This window comes from Nannobrachium achirus (assembly GCF_963921795.1).
Source record: "Nannobrachium achirus genome assembly, chromosome: 8".
Lineage (NCBI taxonomy): Eukaryota > Metazoa > Chordata > Actinopteri > Myctophiformes > Myctophidae > Nannobrachium > Nannobrachium achirus.
In genome coordinates, this window is record NC_137817.1 from 30,395,214 (window position 1) to 30,410,380 (window position 15,167).

Sequence of the window (15,167 nt, forward strand, 5' to 3'; positions counted from 1 at the left end):
GTGCATATTGATTGCAACACAATGTTTTGAACCTTACACCTGCCTTCACCTACAAACCCTCAGTTACCTTAACCCTTTGGCCCATTTGGGTTTGTTTTTGCGTTAGGCCTAAATCAATATTGAGGATTTTAATGTGAACTGTAGCTCCAATCTTCCGTGACTTCCCTCATTCTATTGTATTGTATTTGTTCCCAAAGTTTCATTCGGCTTTGTTTTGTCACTTCTCATTCCATGCCCTCTTTCCTATGATGTCCATCTATACAATATATGGATAATAATATTATTATTGTTGCAGCAGATGAACATGCCTGGACATGTGAATTGTGAACCCCCCCTTTTCTAACCTTTTCCCCCCTGTCTCTCCCCCAGAGCACTCTAACTATTTTGGAACGGATGACAAGCTGGGTCCAGTGGCTGTGAGCATCCGCAGGGAGAAACTGGACGATACCAAAGACCTGAAGGACCAGTACCAGTACCGCCTCATTGTTAGAACTAGCGAGGTACATGCACGCATGCTGATGCTGAACACACACACAAAAACAGAAATGCATTCTCACACACAGACACGCACTCACACACATAAAGCTACTTTCTATGCATGCCTGAAGAGGCATTTATATGCACGTGGGCATTTGTATGCACGTGGGCGATGAAAGACCAAGAAAGCATCAGCGACACTGCACTCTGTGTGGTGTGGGAGGATGGATTTAATTTCTGCACACCTATGTCCTACTGGCTGTAGCTGGCACCTTAACGTGCTCTCGCCGCCTTACATTCCTTTTAACCCTCATCCCAACCCCCCCCTCTTCACTCAATTTTCTCCTCTTTTTTCCCCCCCTCTCCTCTACGGGTGGAAAATTCCACCAGGCCAGGCTTCACACAACAAAATGACAACATACTGTACATAACACAAGGCCACTGCTCTGACAGGACACACGCCCAACCGCTGGTCCACTTCAATCAACTGCTCTGTGGCTTTACAAGCAACCCTGTTCATGTCTTCCCCTGGTTCACTGAGCTGTTGGCTACCTCATACCGTGTTCATTTAACTCTTGACTCTTTATGAGTCCATTTCTACATTTTAATTCTCAACTACTAGGCGGTAGGAGATGGCACTTACATTAACACATCGGGTGCCCAGGATTATTCAGGATTTAATCTGCAGTTGCCATGGATACCCGCCATTTTTCCTCTTTCTGCAGCTACATGGAAAAAGTAATCAGAGTAAATGTAATCCGAGTATGTCCGAGATTTTTTCACGATAGTATTTTCTTTCACTCAGGACAGAAAAATGACAATCGCGGGCATTAGTGCTTTTGTAACGACCGGTAGAGAATGCACGTTTTAAACATGAACGTGATTTAAAGTTAGATTAGAAGATACTTTTGTGCAGCAGCATAACACTGCTCTCTACGAGGGAACAGGATTTCCCGGTCACGTGATACCCCGTTACATTTCGGGAAATGGAGTGTTTCTCTTCACAGTCGCGTGCCTCGTACAGTAACCTTCAGTTTACTGTAAGACCCCCCACGGGGCGTTGAACGCATCGAGGGCACACAGAGACATCAAAGAGTTTGATGCGTTGGCACTTCGTGGGCATCAAATGCGTTGACATAATGTTTACATTCAACCCTACAGTTGGCCATGTTGATTGGTGTAGACGAGTGTGTTGCTCCTCAAATACACATGAAGTCTCTAGCCGCTTCTTTGCACCTGAGAGAGGAGTGTCACCAGGAAGGTGAAGAGTTTCACCAGGAGGTCACCCGCTGAACGGGTGCCCTGACCAATCTGTAGGAGTCACTAGTGCAACACCCTTCCCTTCCCGCCCAGCCTTCCACCCTCGAACATGGTCAGTTGGAGCACCCGGCCATGCGGGATGGGATTCAAACCCCTAGTCTCCGCAGTGTGGCACTGGTGGGCAGGAACTTTATTCTAATGCCCGAACACTCTGGAATTTAGAGCGCAGAATAGGACGCTTAAGGCTAATCTTTTGTCGCTTGATGAAAGACATTTGGATCAAAACATTTTGCAATTATGTGACAGAGTATAAATTAGGGATGGTCCGATCAGGTTTTTTGGAACCGATCACCGATCACAAAAGTTTGATCACCCGATACCGATCAATCACCGATCCGATCAAGTTATTATTTATATATTATTTATATTTTCTAAATGTTAATGTTTTAACTTTAATTAATTAATTCACTCATGAATTCATTTATATATTTGCCGTATAGTTATTTACCAGCATTACTATGTATTTATTATCATAGCAGTAACTAATTATTCCTTCAGCACTGTGGAAATCAATACCCCAAAATGGCCTCAAGTGGGCATACTGAACGGCTGGTTGATCGGATGCACCGATCGGATCGGATCGGTGAATTTACCTTTTGATCTAAACCACCGATTATCGCCGATCACGCTTTGATCGGCCCGATCCGATCCATTGCCGATTGATCGGTAACATCTCTAGTATAAATTAACTTTTACTCCCACGTGTTCCCCTGCAGTTTCCTGATGTGATGTTGTCAGGTTGAGTCTGTGTAATAAGGCAATATCTCACCCTTTTAAGCTCCACTTTCAGCCATTTCTGAGGAAGAACAGACCACCCCTCACATGCAGCCTTGAGTCACTGTCAAAGTTACGCTGTGGCTGCACAGTTACATCTGTTGTTGCCCCAGTTGTGGTGACCGTTGGATAAATGAAGGCATCATATTATATAGGTAGGGTAGTGAATGATAAGAAGAATTAATATACAGTAGCATGACAAAGTTCAAAGTGCTGTAAAGTAAACAATTTTTAACTTATCAACATTTTTATTACCTTGCCACATTGTTTTAAATCACCACTTTCAGTGGTGTTTGAAAAGAAGGTGCTGTGAGTTTGCTTGAGAAGATGGTTACAGAGTTATGAAAATAGCTACTAAAACTAACTCAAACCTGAACAGTTGGTCTACGTCGCCTCATTCCATCTTGCATCTCTGATTGCGCACGAGAAAACAAGTTACTGAGCTAGTCTGGTCTCTCCATCTGGTGGGTTCTCTGTTGTCTTTAGCTGGATTACACGGCTGCCTGGCCTCATCACCTTAGTTCTGGTGTAACAAAGGAGTCACTGCGCCATCTAAATACACAGAACTGAACTCATAGACATCCAGTCCACAGAGCCCTACTGTTCCCACACAGAGAGAGAAAGGGGGGATTCGTAGGCTTTATTCAGAATATTCACTTACTCCAGCTGCAAATGCTCTCAAATATCTACACCTCCTTAAGTTTGTTGTATGTTGCTGACTCAGCAAAGGTGGAGGTACCCTCTCTCTCTCTCTTTAACTTTCTCTTATCTTTCCCCTCCTTAACTGTCTCTCGCTCTGTATCTTTCTTTCTTCCTCCTTCGACTCATGCATTTTCATCGCGCGCGCACACACACACACACACACACACACACACACACACACACACACACACACACACACACACACACACACACTCTGTATGTACACATGCATGCCCTTCTTACATTCCTGTGTGGTGCAGTCATTCTCTCCGGTGTCACCCGGGAGCTGACTAGTTAAGACCATAGTAGTTTAAAAGCTGTCACTCAGGTTTCACTTAGCTGCTTGCAAACTTCAGACTATAAGGGTCGACTACCTCCGTAGCCCCTGCCAACTTCAATCTTGCTGTTGCATTTTTTATGAACCTGTATGTATGTGTGGTTGTGTGCCATTGGCTCTATTGAAAAGAGAATTTGACCTGTTTCTCCCATCTTACATTAGCCCTGCTAGAACCCTGTGGCTGCAGAATACTAAAAAGAACATACATTGGAAGTGTGTGTGTGTGTGTGTGTGTGTGTGTGTGTGTGTGTGTGTGTGTGTGTGTGTGTGTGTGTGTGTGTGTGTGTGTGTGTGTGTGTGTGTGTGTGTGTGTGTGTGTGTGTGTGTGTGTGTGTGTGTGTGTGTGAGAGAGTGTGAGTGTGTGCGCGCACGCACGCACGTACGTACGAGCATGTTTGACTGATAATGAACAAAGAGTTGCTGAGTGATTGCCAATAAAAACATGTCTTCTTGCTTCCTTGACATGAACCACTATTTTTAGCAGCCAGGTATCTCATTTTCCAGAAGAATAATCCCATCTGTTCTCACACATGGATTTGAATAATCTACTATTTCTTAATGTCTTGTCCTGATTTTTGTTTCCCTGCGATCCTTGGTGGTGTAGTTGGTGACGCTACGAGGCTCCATCCTGGAGGACGCTGTGGCGTCCACGGGGAGGCATGGCACGGTGCGGGGCCTGTCACTCAAAGAGGTCCTGGAGCAGGTTGTCCCCGAGCTCAACGTCTCCTGTCTGAGACTAGCTCTCAGCACGCCCAAGGTTACAGAGCAACTCCTCAAACTGGACGAGCAGGGGGTGAGGGAAATGGAAGACTATTGTCTGATTGTGTGCACTGTGAATGAATGCATAAGCAAGCGAATAAAACCTGCCACACCTTAGTCAACGCTTGTGCAAAGTTGGACTATGGTCACCACCAGTGTTAAGCAAGGTGCAGTGTGTTTGTACGTTGTTGCTAAAGGCTTTGTTTAGCAATGTTATCTCATCTTTCCTATAATTGAGGAGGAGAGGTAAGGTAGGGAATGTGCTGAGCTAGCAGCGTGCTTGTTTATATTTGCACAGGTGTTTTTTTTATTGATGATTATCTATAAATATGTACCATCTATCCTGCTGACCCTTACGCTGAGTCAGAAACACAAGGTTCAGGATGCACTGTGTCAGCTCTTTTGTGTTTGTGTGAGTGCCCGTGTGCGTGCGTATACAGTATACAGTATACACGCATTGGTGTTTGCCATGATAATGTGAGTGCTATCTCCTTTTGCCTTGTAGTTGAGTGAGAAACACAAGGTGGGCGTGCTGCTGTGTCGTGCGGGCCAGAGCACGGAGGAGGAGATGTACAACAACGAGGAGGCATCGCCTGCCTTCTCTGCCTTCCTGGAGATGCTGGGGGAGCAGGTGCTCCTCAAGGGCTTCACCAAATACGCCGCCCAGCTCGACACCAAGAGTAAGCTCCCAATATCTAAAGCAGTGGTTCTCAAACTTGGGGTCGGGACACCCGACGTGGGGTCTCCAAATTATTTTGTGGGGTCCCCAGATGATTAGCTTAATGTAATTTTTTTTCTCACTCAACGGTAAACAAACCAACACACAGAATAAGTGTATACAGGGTATCTGCACATTTATAAAGTGACAATTTAAGGACATTTATCTATGGAACAGAGTCACATTAAATGTAATACCTACAATTCCAAGGGCTTGTCATGGTGGCGGTCCCTAGTTCAAATATGTTTATTTTGGGGTCACGGGCTAAAAAGGTTTGAGAACCCCTGATCTTAAAGCCTAGTGCCCAGAGGAGACCAATATGTAAAGGTCTACTTCCTTCTAATAGTGTTTCCTGTACAATGCATTCTGCACAACCTCTTGAGTAGTTGACCTTTTGTGTGCCATTGTGTGTTTCATGCTGGTCCTACTTGAAGTGAAGAATTCTGATAATGACGTCTTAACCACTTTCAGCCTTGTGTACTTGTTATTGTCCGTTCTTCGTAACACAGTATATGGGGCATTATGTGGTTGGTGAAGGCTGATTTCTGTTTCTATCTCCACCCTCCTTATTTTCCCTACCACCAGCGGACTCTACAGGCACCCACTCCCTATACACCACCTACCAGGGATATGAGATCATGTTCCATGTGTCCACCATGCTGCCATACATGCCCAGCAACCCACAGCAGGTAGGAGCTTACACAAGAGCACTCTACCCCACCCATCCCCCACCCAGTATATTTACTGTGGTAGTTTAAGTTTACTTACGGTATATTTTTATATTGTGGTATTTCTAAAAACATGTTGTACTCCTTTCCACTACTATTTGGGGGGACTTGAGGGACATCTTGACTGAATGTCATATTTCAATGCATCCACAAGTAAAAATCAAACTAACCAAACAAAATAAAAAACACCAATTCAAAGTCACTCAAACCATTTGAAAGTGTCATCCAAGTTCCAGAGTGTTGCTTGTAGCTCCGTTACGGCCTGTTCCATTTCTTCAGAGACATAAACTTTAGTCAGCACTCAGCAGTCATAAAGTGGAACCTCATGACCAGCATCTCCCTCCTGTTATAGAGTGTGTACTTCCATTTCAATTTCACTCTACACTGTTTTTATAGAGCCTTTGTTCTCTGTGCTTTTCTCTATTTCTCTCTCGTCTCTCGTACACACAACACATAACTGGATCAAGGCTGGGTGGGGTTCAATCCCTATTTCTTTTTCTTTGCATTTCTTTCCCTCTGGTCTTTAAATAAAGCTGCCTTGCCTTCCAACATAATCCCTCAGGCTACTGAACAGCTACTGAGTGTGAACACTGTGTGTGTGTGTGTGTGTGTGTGTGTGTGTGTGTGTGTGTGTGTGTGTGTGTGTGTGTGTGTGTGTGTGTGTGTGTGTGTGTGTGTGTGTGTGTGTGTGTGTGTGTGTGTGTGTGTGTGTGTGTGTGTGTGTGTGTGTGTGTGCACACATGTGTTTGAGCGTGAGTGATCTGTGTGCAAGGTAACATTTTGCATGCATGTACAGTATGCTTGATTTAGTTCGCATAAGAGCATGAGCGTGAGTAGTTCACATGGACAAATACACGTTTTGCTGCTTTCATGATCCTGCCATAAACACTGTCATTACTACAGACAAGTGTGGGCTGCAGTAGAGAAGTCAGTTGTTCCTCCTATTGACTGTATGATAATTAAATCCACAAACACAAACTAAGCTTGAGTAACAGAGGTTATGCCAAGAGAAAATGACTGGTTTATAATTGCATAACATATCATTTTTGCCAGTTAACACATGCTTGAAATGCAGGGTAAATAAATGACTTTTTTTGAATGGCACACATCAAAGAAAGCAGCCAGCATCCATGTGTTAAAGCCTTGCAGCTGCTGTTTTGATGTACAGCAGATGATGAACTTGATAAATGGTACAATAACTCCATCCAGAGGCTTGGTGCTGACAGTAGCAGCTTAGGAAGCACATTCTCTGTGTACCACTAGGTGGCAGCATTAGTTATGATTAGAGGAAACTGCGGTGGATTGAGGGAGGACGTGGATTGAGGGAGGACTGCTCAGCGGAGAGGAGAGAGAAATGGAGACAAAACACGGTCCTCTTTGTTACATTCAGGAGAGAGTATGGTCTGAGGGCGACTGTGACCGATGCCAAAGGTAGAGAGAGAGGACAGCGGATATGAAATAAGTGGAAATATGAGATCAGACTACGGAGGATGAACAGCAAGGACCTTATATTATGTGCAGACTGCATGGCCAATGGCATTTGTCCAGCAGCCCCAGGCAGAGCTGCTGTCTGTGGGCCTGAGGGCATCGCTAATGCTCCCATGGTGTCTGCATTCATGTGTGCAGCCAAGCTGTGGGCTAAATTGCATAACTGCTACTTTCACACTTTTAACACTGCAGATGAAGGGTGGATTGGCAAGCAATACAACACATGTACATTCACATGCACAAATGCACACGTGCTCGCACGCACGCAAGCAATACAACACATGTACATTCACATGCACACATGCACACGTGCCCGCACACACGCAGATAGCTGGACCAACAAGTACAAAAAGCTGAATGGTGTCGTTATGTACATACATAATACAATTCTGTGCATAAAGAGGTGTGGCACACACACACACACACGCACACACAGACACAGACGTTTCATTGTGCAAATACTTAATGTTAATTTGACCTAATTTTGTGTCTCCCTGAATTCTCCTGTATCCTCTTTTCTCTACCTGGTTTCACCCCTAACCCTTTCGTCTCCATCTGCCCTGCTGTTCAGCTCCTGAGGAAGAGGCACATAGGCAACGACATCGTCACCATAATCTTCCAGGAGCCCGGAGCGCTGCCTTTCACCCCACAGAATATCCGCTCTCACTTCCAGCATGTGTTTGTGATCGTGCGTGTGCACAACCCCTGCTCTGAAAACACTTACTACAGGTAGTGTGAGATGGCCACACGGTCCTACAGAACACACACGCACGCACGCACACGCGCACACACACACACACACACACACACACACACACACACACACACACACACACACACACACACACACACACACACACACACACACACACACACACACAGCACCTCTCACTCTCTCTCTGCATCCACAGTGCCGCTGTGACCCGGATGAAGGACGTGCCCCCCTTTGGCCCGCCCATCCCGAGCGGCGTGACCTTCCGTGACCCCGAGGCTTTTCGACACTTCCTGCTGGCTAAGGTCATCAACGCGGAGACGTCGGCGCACAAGTCTGAGAAGTTCCACACCATGGCGACGCGCACGCGGCAGGAGTACCTGAGGGACCTGGCGGAGAACTGTGTCAGCAGCACGCCGCTCGACTCGGCCGGCAAGCTCAACAACCTCATCTCCCTGGCGTCCAAGAAACGGGAGCGCTCCAGGGCGAGGGAGGGGGCGGAGCTGGGGGCGGCGGGCGCCGTGGCCTGGAGGGTGCTGGCCCAGGACTTCAGCGGCGGCGGCACGGAGATCACGTGCGCGCTGGGTTTGTCCGCCGAGTACGTCCTCCTGATCGACTGCTCCACCAAGGAGGTGGTGTTTAACTGTTTCTGTGCCGACGTCATCGGCTGGACGCCCGAGCGGCTGGCGCTGAAGATCTTCTACGGGAGAGGAGACCACATCGCCGTGCGGGTCCCAGAGGGCTGTGCCCAGGACATCAGGGAGGTGGTGCAGAGGCTAAAGGTGAGAGGCTGGATCTTAAACTGCAATCCGTACCTTTCATTTCCAACCTGTTTCTGCCATTGAGCTAATACAGAAAGCATGTTTGGACAGATAATAAATTGGTGACTGATTAAGAACTAACCTTTATCATTTATAAATATTTTACCTTGTTGTTCATTAGATTGATTTTAATTGCTTGTAATAATGTCACCTTTTAACCCTGTTAATTGTAAACAATTTGGAAATACCTATTTGTTAGGAATACAGTATATCGTACATAGTCGATGTATATTAGACCGTTGCAAAATACAATATTTTGTGATGGGTTACATCATTTTAAGTGATTACATGGCTGCATATGCTTAGATAAAGGCGATGCATGAACAACCTATCTCACCCAGGTGCTGGACAAAGTTTTATTGCTGGATATTCCAGATTAAGCAGAAATAAAACAAGTGGAGCTGAGATATCAGTGTTGCAGACTTCATTATGTTTTTACTGCATATGTTTAGATGCCTGATAAATTCTTCTGACTATGCTGCAGCATTGCAAACACTTGCATACATGAGTAAAATATACAGTACCTGCTAGAAAGAAAATGTTATCAGTGCCAAACACATTGGTACATTGATACAGATACAGTAAATACAGTTCTAAAGTACATGATTGAGATTGGGTCAGATGTGAGCACTTGATTCAGATCAGATTTAATAAGTACATTGTCTTTACAGTATGTGGCTCTTATGTTGCTAGTTGCCCATTGCTTATTCTAATATACAATGGTTTATATCATTTTTTTAAATTACATTTACTTGACAATTGTTGTCCTCCCTCCTCCTTGGCCAGTCATTGACAGTGGGCTGTGAGACGGTAGACATGACCCTGAGGAGAAACGGACTGGGACAACTGGGATTCCATGTTCGCCTGGACGGCACTGTGGCTGAGGTATCGTTGGATTGTCATTACTCAATTTTGTCCCATTAAAACTACAGCTATTAACAAGAACATTTTACTAGCATGTTAACTCATTAAAACCAGGAAAGATTTTAGCATTGGCTATACAGGAATAGCAGATACACAGATACAAGCTCTCAGCACGTCATTGGTGCCACACTGTGAGCTTGTACATCTGCTATTTCTGGGAGGAAAAAAATAAATAAAACGTTTTTCAAAAATGTTGAATAATTTAGATTTTTTTAATCACAAATCTGAGGGGTCCCTGGCATGATTTATTTTTTAGATGGGGTTGACAGCCAAATATCAATTTGGTGGTCCTTTGCACGAAAAAGTTTTAGAACTACTGATTTAATGGGATAAGCCTAAATATATACAGTGCATTGTCACAAGACCGTTTGCTATAAATAACTCAGTTTGAAGCTAGCCCTGCAACAATGCAACATATGTCATCATGTCACACATGGGAAAACAAGAGTTATTTCACTGTTCCAATGCAGGTGGAGGAGTACGGCTTTGCCTGGCAGGCGGGGCTGAGGCAGGGCAGCCGATTGGTGGAGATCTGCAAGGTTGCCGCAGTGACGCTCACACACGAGCAGATGATTGACTTGCTGAGGACGTCGGTCACAGTCAAAGTGGTCATCATTCCTCCCTATGAGGATGGAGGGCCTCGCAGGTATAGACGCGTTTGTGTGTGTGTTGTTTGTTATTTCATAACGCTGTTTGGTTTTGTGGAGAGTACAGTAATATTGATGTGGCGGTCCGTAACATGAGCGGTTGAGAGCAGGTACCACAGAGCTTAAACACTCATTGGTTTAAACACAAGCTGGGTTTGAGATGGTGGCAGTCTGCACCATTCTGTGAGGAGTTGTGTTGAGTGGGTGGTGTGTGTGAAATAGATCTGTGTGTTCCGATGAATGTGTGAGATTCCCAATTTCCCAGGGAGACACACTGGAGGAGAAATGAGAAGGGAAGAGACAAAAAGAGATGCATTGGTTTAACGCAAAGTCCCTAAAACTCTTTCTTTATCACCTTCAGGCTATATCCTTTTATCTCTCTCCACTTTACACTTGTTTCTCTCTCTCTCCCCTTTTCTCCTCCTCCAATCTTCTCCCCCTCCTGGCCTCTCTTCTGCAAACAAAAGTTGCTATAACAAGGTCTTATGAGACACTGATGTGGTGGTAACACAAGGGTTACAGAGATTAATGCACAACCATAGATATTATGTGTGTACGTACGTACGTTCGTGTGTGCATATGTGCGTTCTGAGTCAAGAAGACACAGTAAATACAGTTATTGTGTCTGGCTGCACGATTGCAGAGTGGTTCGATTTCTTTTAATGTTGGAGCGAGGCAGTTTAATTACCGTACGCTAGGCTTAAATCCCTTTGATACACGTGCGTACACACACGCACGCACGCACGCGCGCACATGCACATGCCCGCACACACTTGACTGTGGCATTGGAACTGTTGATAATTAGAGTCTTGTATTTCACTCTTTCCCACCCTTCTCTGTCTCACTCCCCTCTCTCTCTCTCTTTCTCTCTCTCTCTCTCTCTTTCTCCCTCTCTCTCTCTCTCTGTTTCAACACTTCTCTTTCTCTAAATATCTTAACACATTTGCTAAAGCATTGCCAGGACAACAGCTTGCATGAGATTGAGTTGGAGAGAGAATAAATAAATAAATAAATAAAAGGAGGTGATTAATTAAAAATGCATGCCCTGCCCAGAATGAAAACGGTAGAAAGAGAGCGAGGACGGAAGGAAAGAGAGCGGGGTGCGCGTGTGTCTGCATGTACAGTTGGAGGCACGCGGGAAGTGCCTGGCAGAGAGGACGTGTCTTAACACCGCCTAGAGCCACCAGCAAAGTGGGTGGACAAGAGATGCAGAGGAAAGAGAAGGATGCTGCGCAGCGCTCCATTTCTGTTTCACCCCGTCTCTGCTGCGGACAGGCATGCAATATAAAAGAGGGATTACAATACAGAGAATGCACGTGACGTGACGCTCTTGACTTTGTGCCTGAGCGTTGATTAGCTCCGGCAACATCACCTCAGCCTGAAAGACAGAAGAGAGCCTCTCCCAAAGGTTGGTACTGTGTGTGTGTGTGTGTGTGAGTGAGAGTGTGTGTGTACAGACAAGTGTGTGTGGATGTCTCTATCGAATGACAGGAGAATTGCATCATATCTTATTCTCAAAGACACTGTGAAAAGTGGATCATCCTGTTGTTGTTTTTTTTTTACAATACAGTATCTCCCTTCCTGTGTGTTTTATTTATTATTATTTTCTGCTGCACATTTGCTACGTTTCTTTTTATATATTAGAATGGAGAGCCAAGAGTATCTAGGCAGTGTGACTAGAATATATCCAGGTCAAATATTAAGGAGCGCGCGCACACACACACACACACACACACACACACACACACACACACACACACACACACACACACACACACACACACACACACACACACTCACACTCACACTCACGCACACACCGAACAATCTGCTCCTGAATTTACTGTAATGTGTTTGACAGTTCTTCTCTTTGCTTTGTTAGTCCTCTTTATCTCTCCTGTTTTGTGCTTTAACTCAAAAACTTAAGTGATTCATATCTCATCTTCCTGTCCTCATGAATATTTCATGCCACCAAACCTCCAACAATAGTCATTCAACATTAAATAATGATGTTATCACAGTACTGGATGTACTCTTAGGTCTGGTACTTCTTTGTGAACATAATGGGGTTTTAGGCTAGAACCAAAGACAGACTAAATCAGATCTGGTTGGCCTAGCAACAAACTAGCCAATCACAATCGGAGCACTCACTCATCCCTCCAGGTAGTGTTGATTTTGACAGCAAATTTTGATTTAGTCATATGTTGGTCTTTTGAAATGTTTTAATTTTAGTCGACTAAATATAAGATTTATGGACTAAATCTACAGTTGATTTTGTCGACAAAAATGTTGGCGGGACTTGATGGCGTCATAATGGCTGATTTTACACTTGGTTGCTATTATTTTATTAACATTGTTCATTTTCCATCAATTAAATCAATTAGTTTGATTAACTGTTACACCACACCACTTTGTTGTTAAGTATTACTGTCTGGGAAAATTTAAGATGAACATTTCATATTTGGCAATTCACATTATAGACAATACTACTTATTTAATATGTATGCCCACAGTTTCACACAGTGGCCATACCACTTCCAGCTTATATACAGAGAGTGACCCAGTTTAGTTTTTCAAGTTTGCAGGCTTTAGGACTTGAGAATCCGTATTCCTGTTGAAGGAACACAGCATCCAACCCCTGGAATGATGCTGGGTCCATTATGGAAAAGAAAGAGGGAAAATGCATTTATGAATTGGATCACTGGAGAATAGAGATGGAAATTTAAGTGAATAGATCCTTGACATAGATACACAGTAACATATTTAAATTCTTAAATGATAACTAGGTCATGGCTGATGTATACAAACTACATTCACACACATTTAACTTGCAAAGAGTGGATCTCTGCCTCATAGTCTTAGAAATGCAGTTCCTTACGTTCCTTTTCCAAAATGTTTCCTGCCAGGGGAGCTCTGCAGTCTGCACGTGGGTGTTAGTATCTGTTTCGTGTTCAACTCTGTGTTTGTGAACGTTTTGTATTGGCTGGATTGCATAGGGAAACGGTTTTTACTTTAGTTGACCTCAGAACTCTGCAAGCTGGATTCAGCTGTGCTCGTTTGTTGCCTCCACTGTTTGTTTTGCGAAATCAAGGCACCAGCAGAGTTTACGGTGAAACGAAAGGTTGAGATGGGATTTATGGCTCTATGAAGGCGAGGCAAAATCTCATCAGGTGGTTCGTGGCTCAAACGCCAAATAAATAATGGACCTTGACATGAAAAAGGTTGAAAACCACTGACTTAATAGCATAGAGTTTTTAAGTGGTTAACCAGTCCATTCTCTCCTGTTATCTCCAGGGGCTGCACAGAAGAGTATGAGATGAAGACCATGGAGCAGAAGACGGAACTTGAGCCCATGGCAGCAGGTTACCGCCCGTCCCCGCGCCCCCCAGCCTGGCGATGGGACAGCCCGCCCATGCCTCCGGGGCTCCACAGTGCCCCCACCCCGCAACGCTGGACCCCCATGGGCCCTCCACCTCCTCCCCTGCCCCGCTCTCACAAAACCCTGGTGCCCGTTCCGTACAGGGAACCACAGCACCTCAACTCTAAGAGGTGAGACCCCAGCCAACCATGCATAATAGATTTGGGGAATACAATGCCAGGGGACTGTGTGTCATTTCTTACCATGTTGTAGACCAGTGGTTCCCAAACAGTGGGTCGGGAACCATTTGTGGATCGTGGACACATTTTTATGGGTCCCTTAATTTTTTGTTCCCTACATTTTGTCAAAACATTTTCAAAAAACATTCCCCCAAAATCTAAGATTTTCATGAATTAAAAACATTTTCTAAGTAATTAAATTAATAAGCAACTAAGAAATTCCATGAATTGGAAAACAAATGTTTAAGAAGTAGTGAAAATAGCCGATCTACAAGCTCACAACGCGGCGTGAAGCAACACACTGTGAGTTGTAGATCTGCTGTGTTCTAGTTTAGGTCCCGGGCAAACATCTAATCTCTTTTGTGCTGTGCTTTTTGTGCTGTGGAGCTGTGGCTTTGCATCTTACAAAATGTAGATAAATATCAGTTTTCATCCAGTCAGCGACAATTTGACCCATGGTCCATTCCGTCGGGTCACGTGCGCTATTATTACTACTGTAGGAGACGGTGGGGGAAGGAGCGCTTCTTTTCCGTTCACCAGCGTCGGCTACTCGCCAGCGTCAGGGTTACTGAGGTTAGGGTTAGAGTTAGGCATAGTTTTACTGAGGTTAGGGTTAGGGTTTGGGTTATGGTTAGGCATAGTTTTACTGAGGTTTGGGTTAGGTTTAGGCATAGAGGTTAACATTCACACCCGCGCTGTCCAAGTGACCACAGCCGAGCGCTCCAGACCTCCGCTCCAGCCAATCACAAGCCGCGCCTTCTAATTTATGCGACACCATCTCCTACGGTAGGAATAATCGCGTCCCGTGCATCCATTTATCCGCCGCCTCCTCTCTCTGTCGCCTCTCAGGCCAGTCAGCTACCCCGAGAACCACTACAGCTTGTCTCCTGTGGGGGGCGAACGGGTGCTGCCCTACAGGAACCCCTCAGCCAGCTTCTCGTCACCCTCCTCTGGGCTGGTGGGCCTCTCCACCATGGGGCCGCCCATAATCACCCCGGGCCCCTTTGTACGATATAAACCCTCACCTGACAGGTGCGTGGTCTCTGTGTGGTCTTTCTTTCTCCTTTTGTCTGTGTGCAGCTTTCCCCCCTCTCTGATCTTGATCATAGTTTTTTTTAATATAATGCATTAGAGGATTGAGTATGTATTCCTGGAATTATGTG

General features: G+C 45.0%; 1 protein-coding gene across 4 annotated transcripts in view; it reads left to right on the forward strand.

The window, feature by feature from the left end:
• sipa1l3 (signal-induced proliferation-associated 1 like 3) overlaps positions 1-15,167 on the forward strand; it is an 85,030-nt gene that overhangs the window by 54,906 nt on the left and 14,957 nt on the right. For all 4 annotated transcript variants that reach the window (XM_080732326.1, XM_080732325.1, XM_080732324.1 and 1 more), the window contains 10 exons: positions 370-500; positions 4,215-4,403; positions 4,875-5,049; positions 5,673-5,776; positions 7,875-8,032; positions 8,215-8,797; positions 9,623-9,721; positions 10,231-10,406; positions 13,702-13,956; positions 14,854-15,036. In XM_080732326.1, the coding sequence (XP_080588452.1) occupies positions 370-500; positions 4,215-4,403; positions 4,875-5,049; positions 5,673-5,776; positions 7,875-8,032; positions 8,215-8,797; positions 9,623-9,721; positions 10,231-10,406; positions 13,702-13,956; positions 14,854-15,036 (2,053 nt within the window). The remainder of the gene's footprint in view (positions 1-369; positions 501-4,214; positions 4,404-4,874; positions 5,050-5,672; positions 5,777-7,874; positions 8,033-8,214; positions 8,798-9,622; positions 9,722-10,230; positions 10,407-13,701; positions 13,957-14,853; positions 15,037-15,167) is intronic.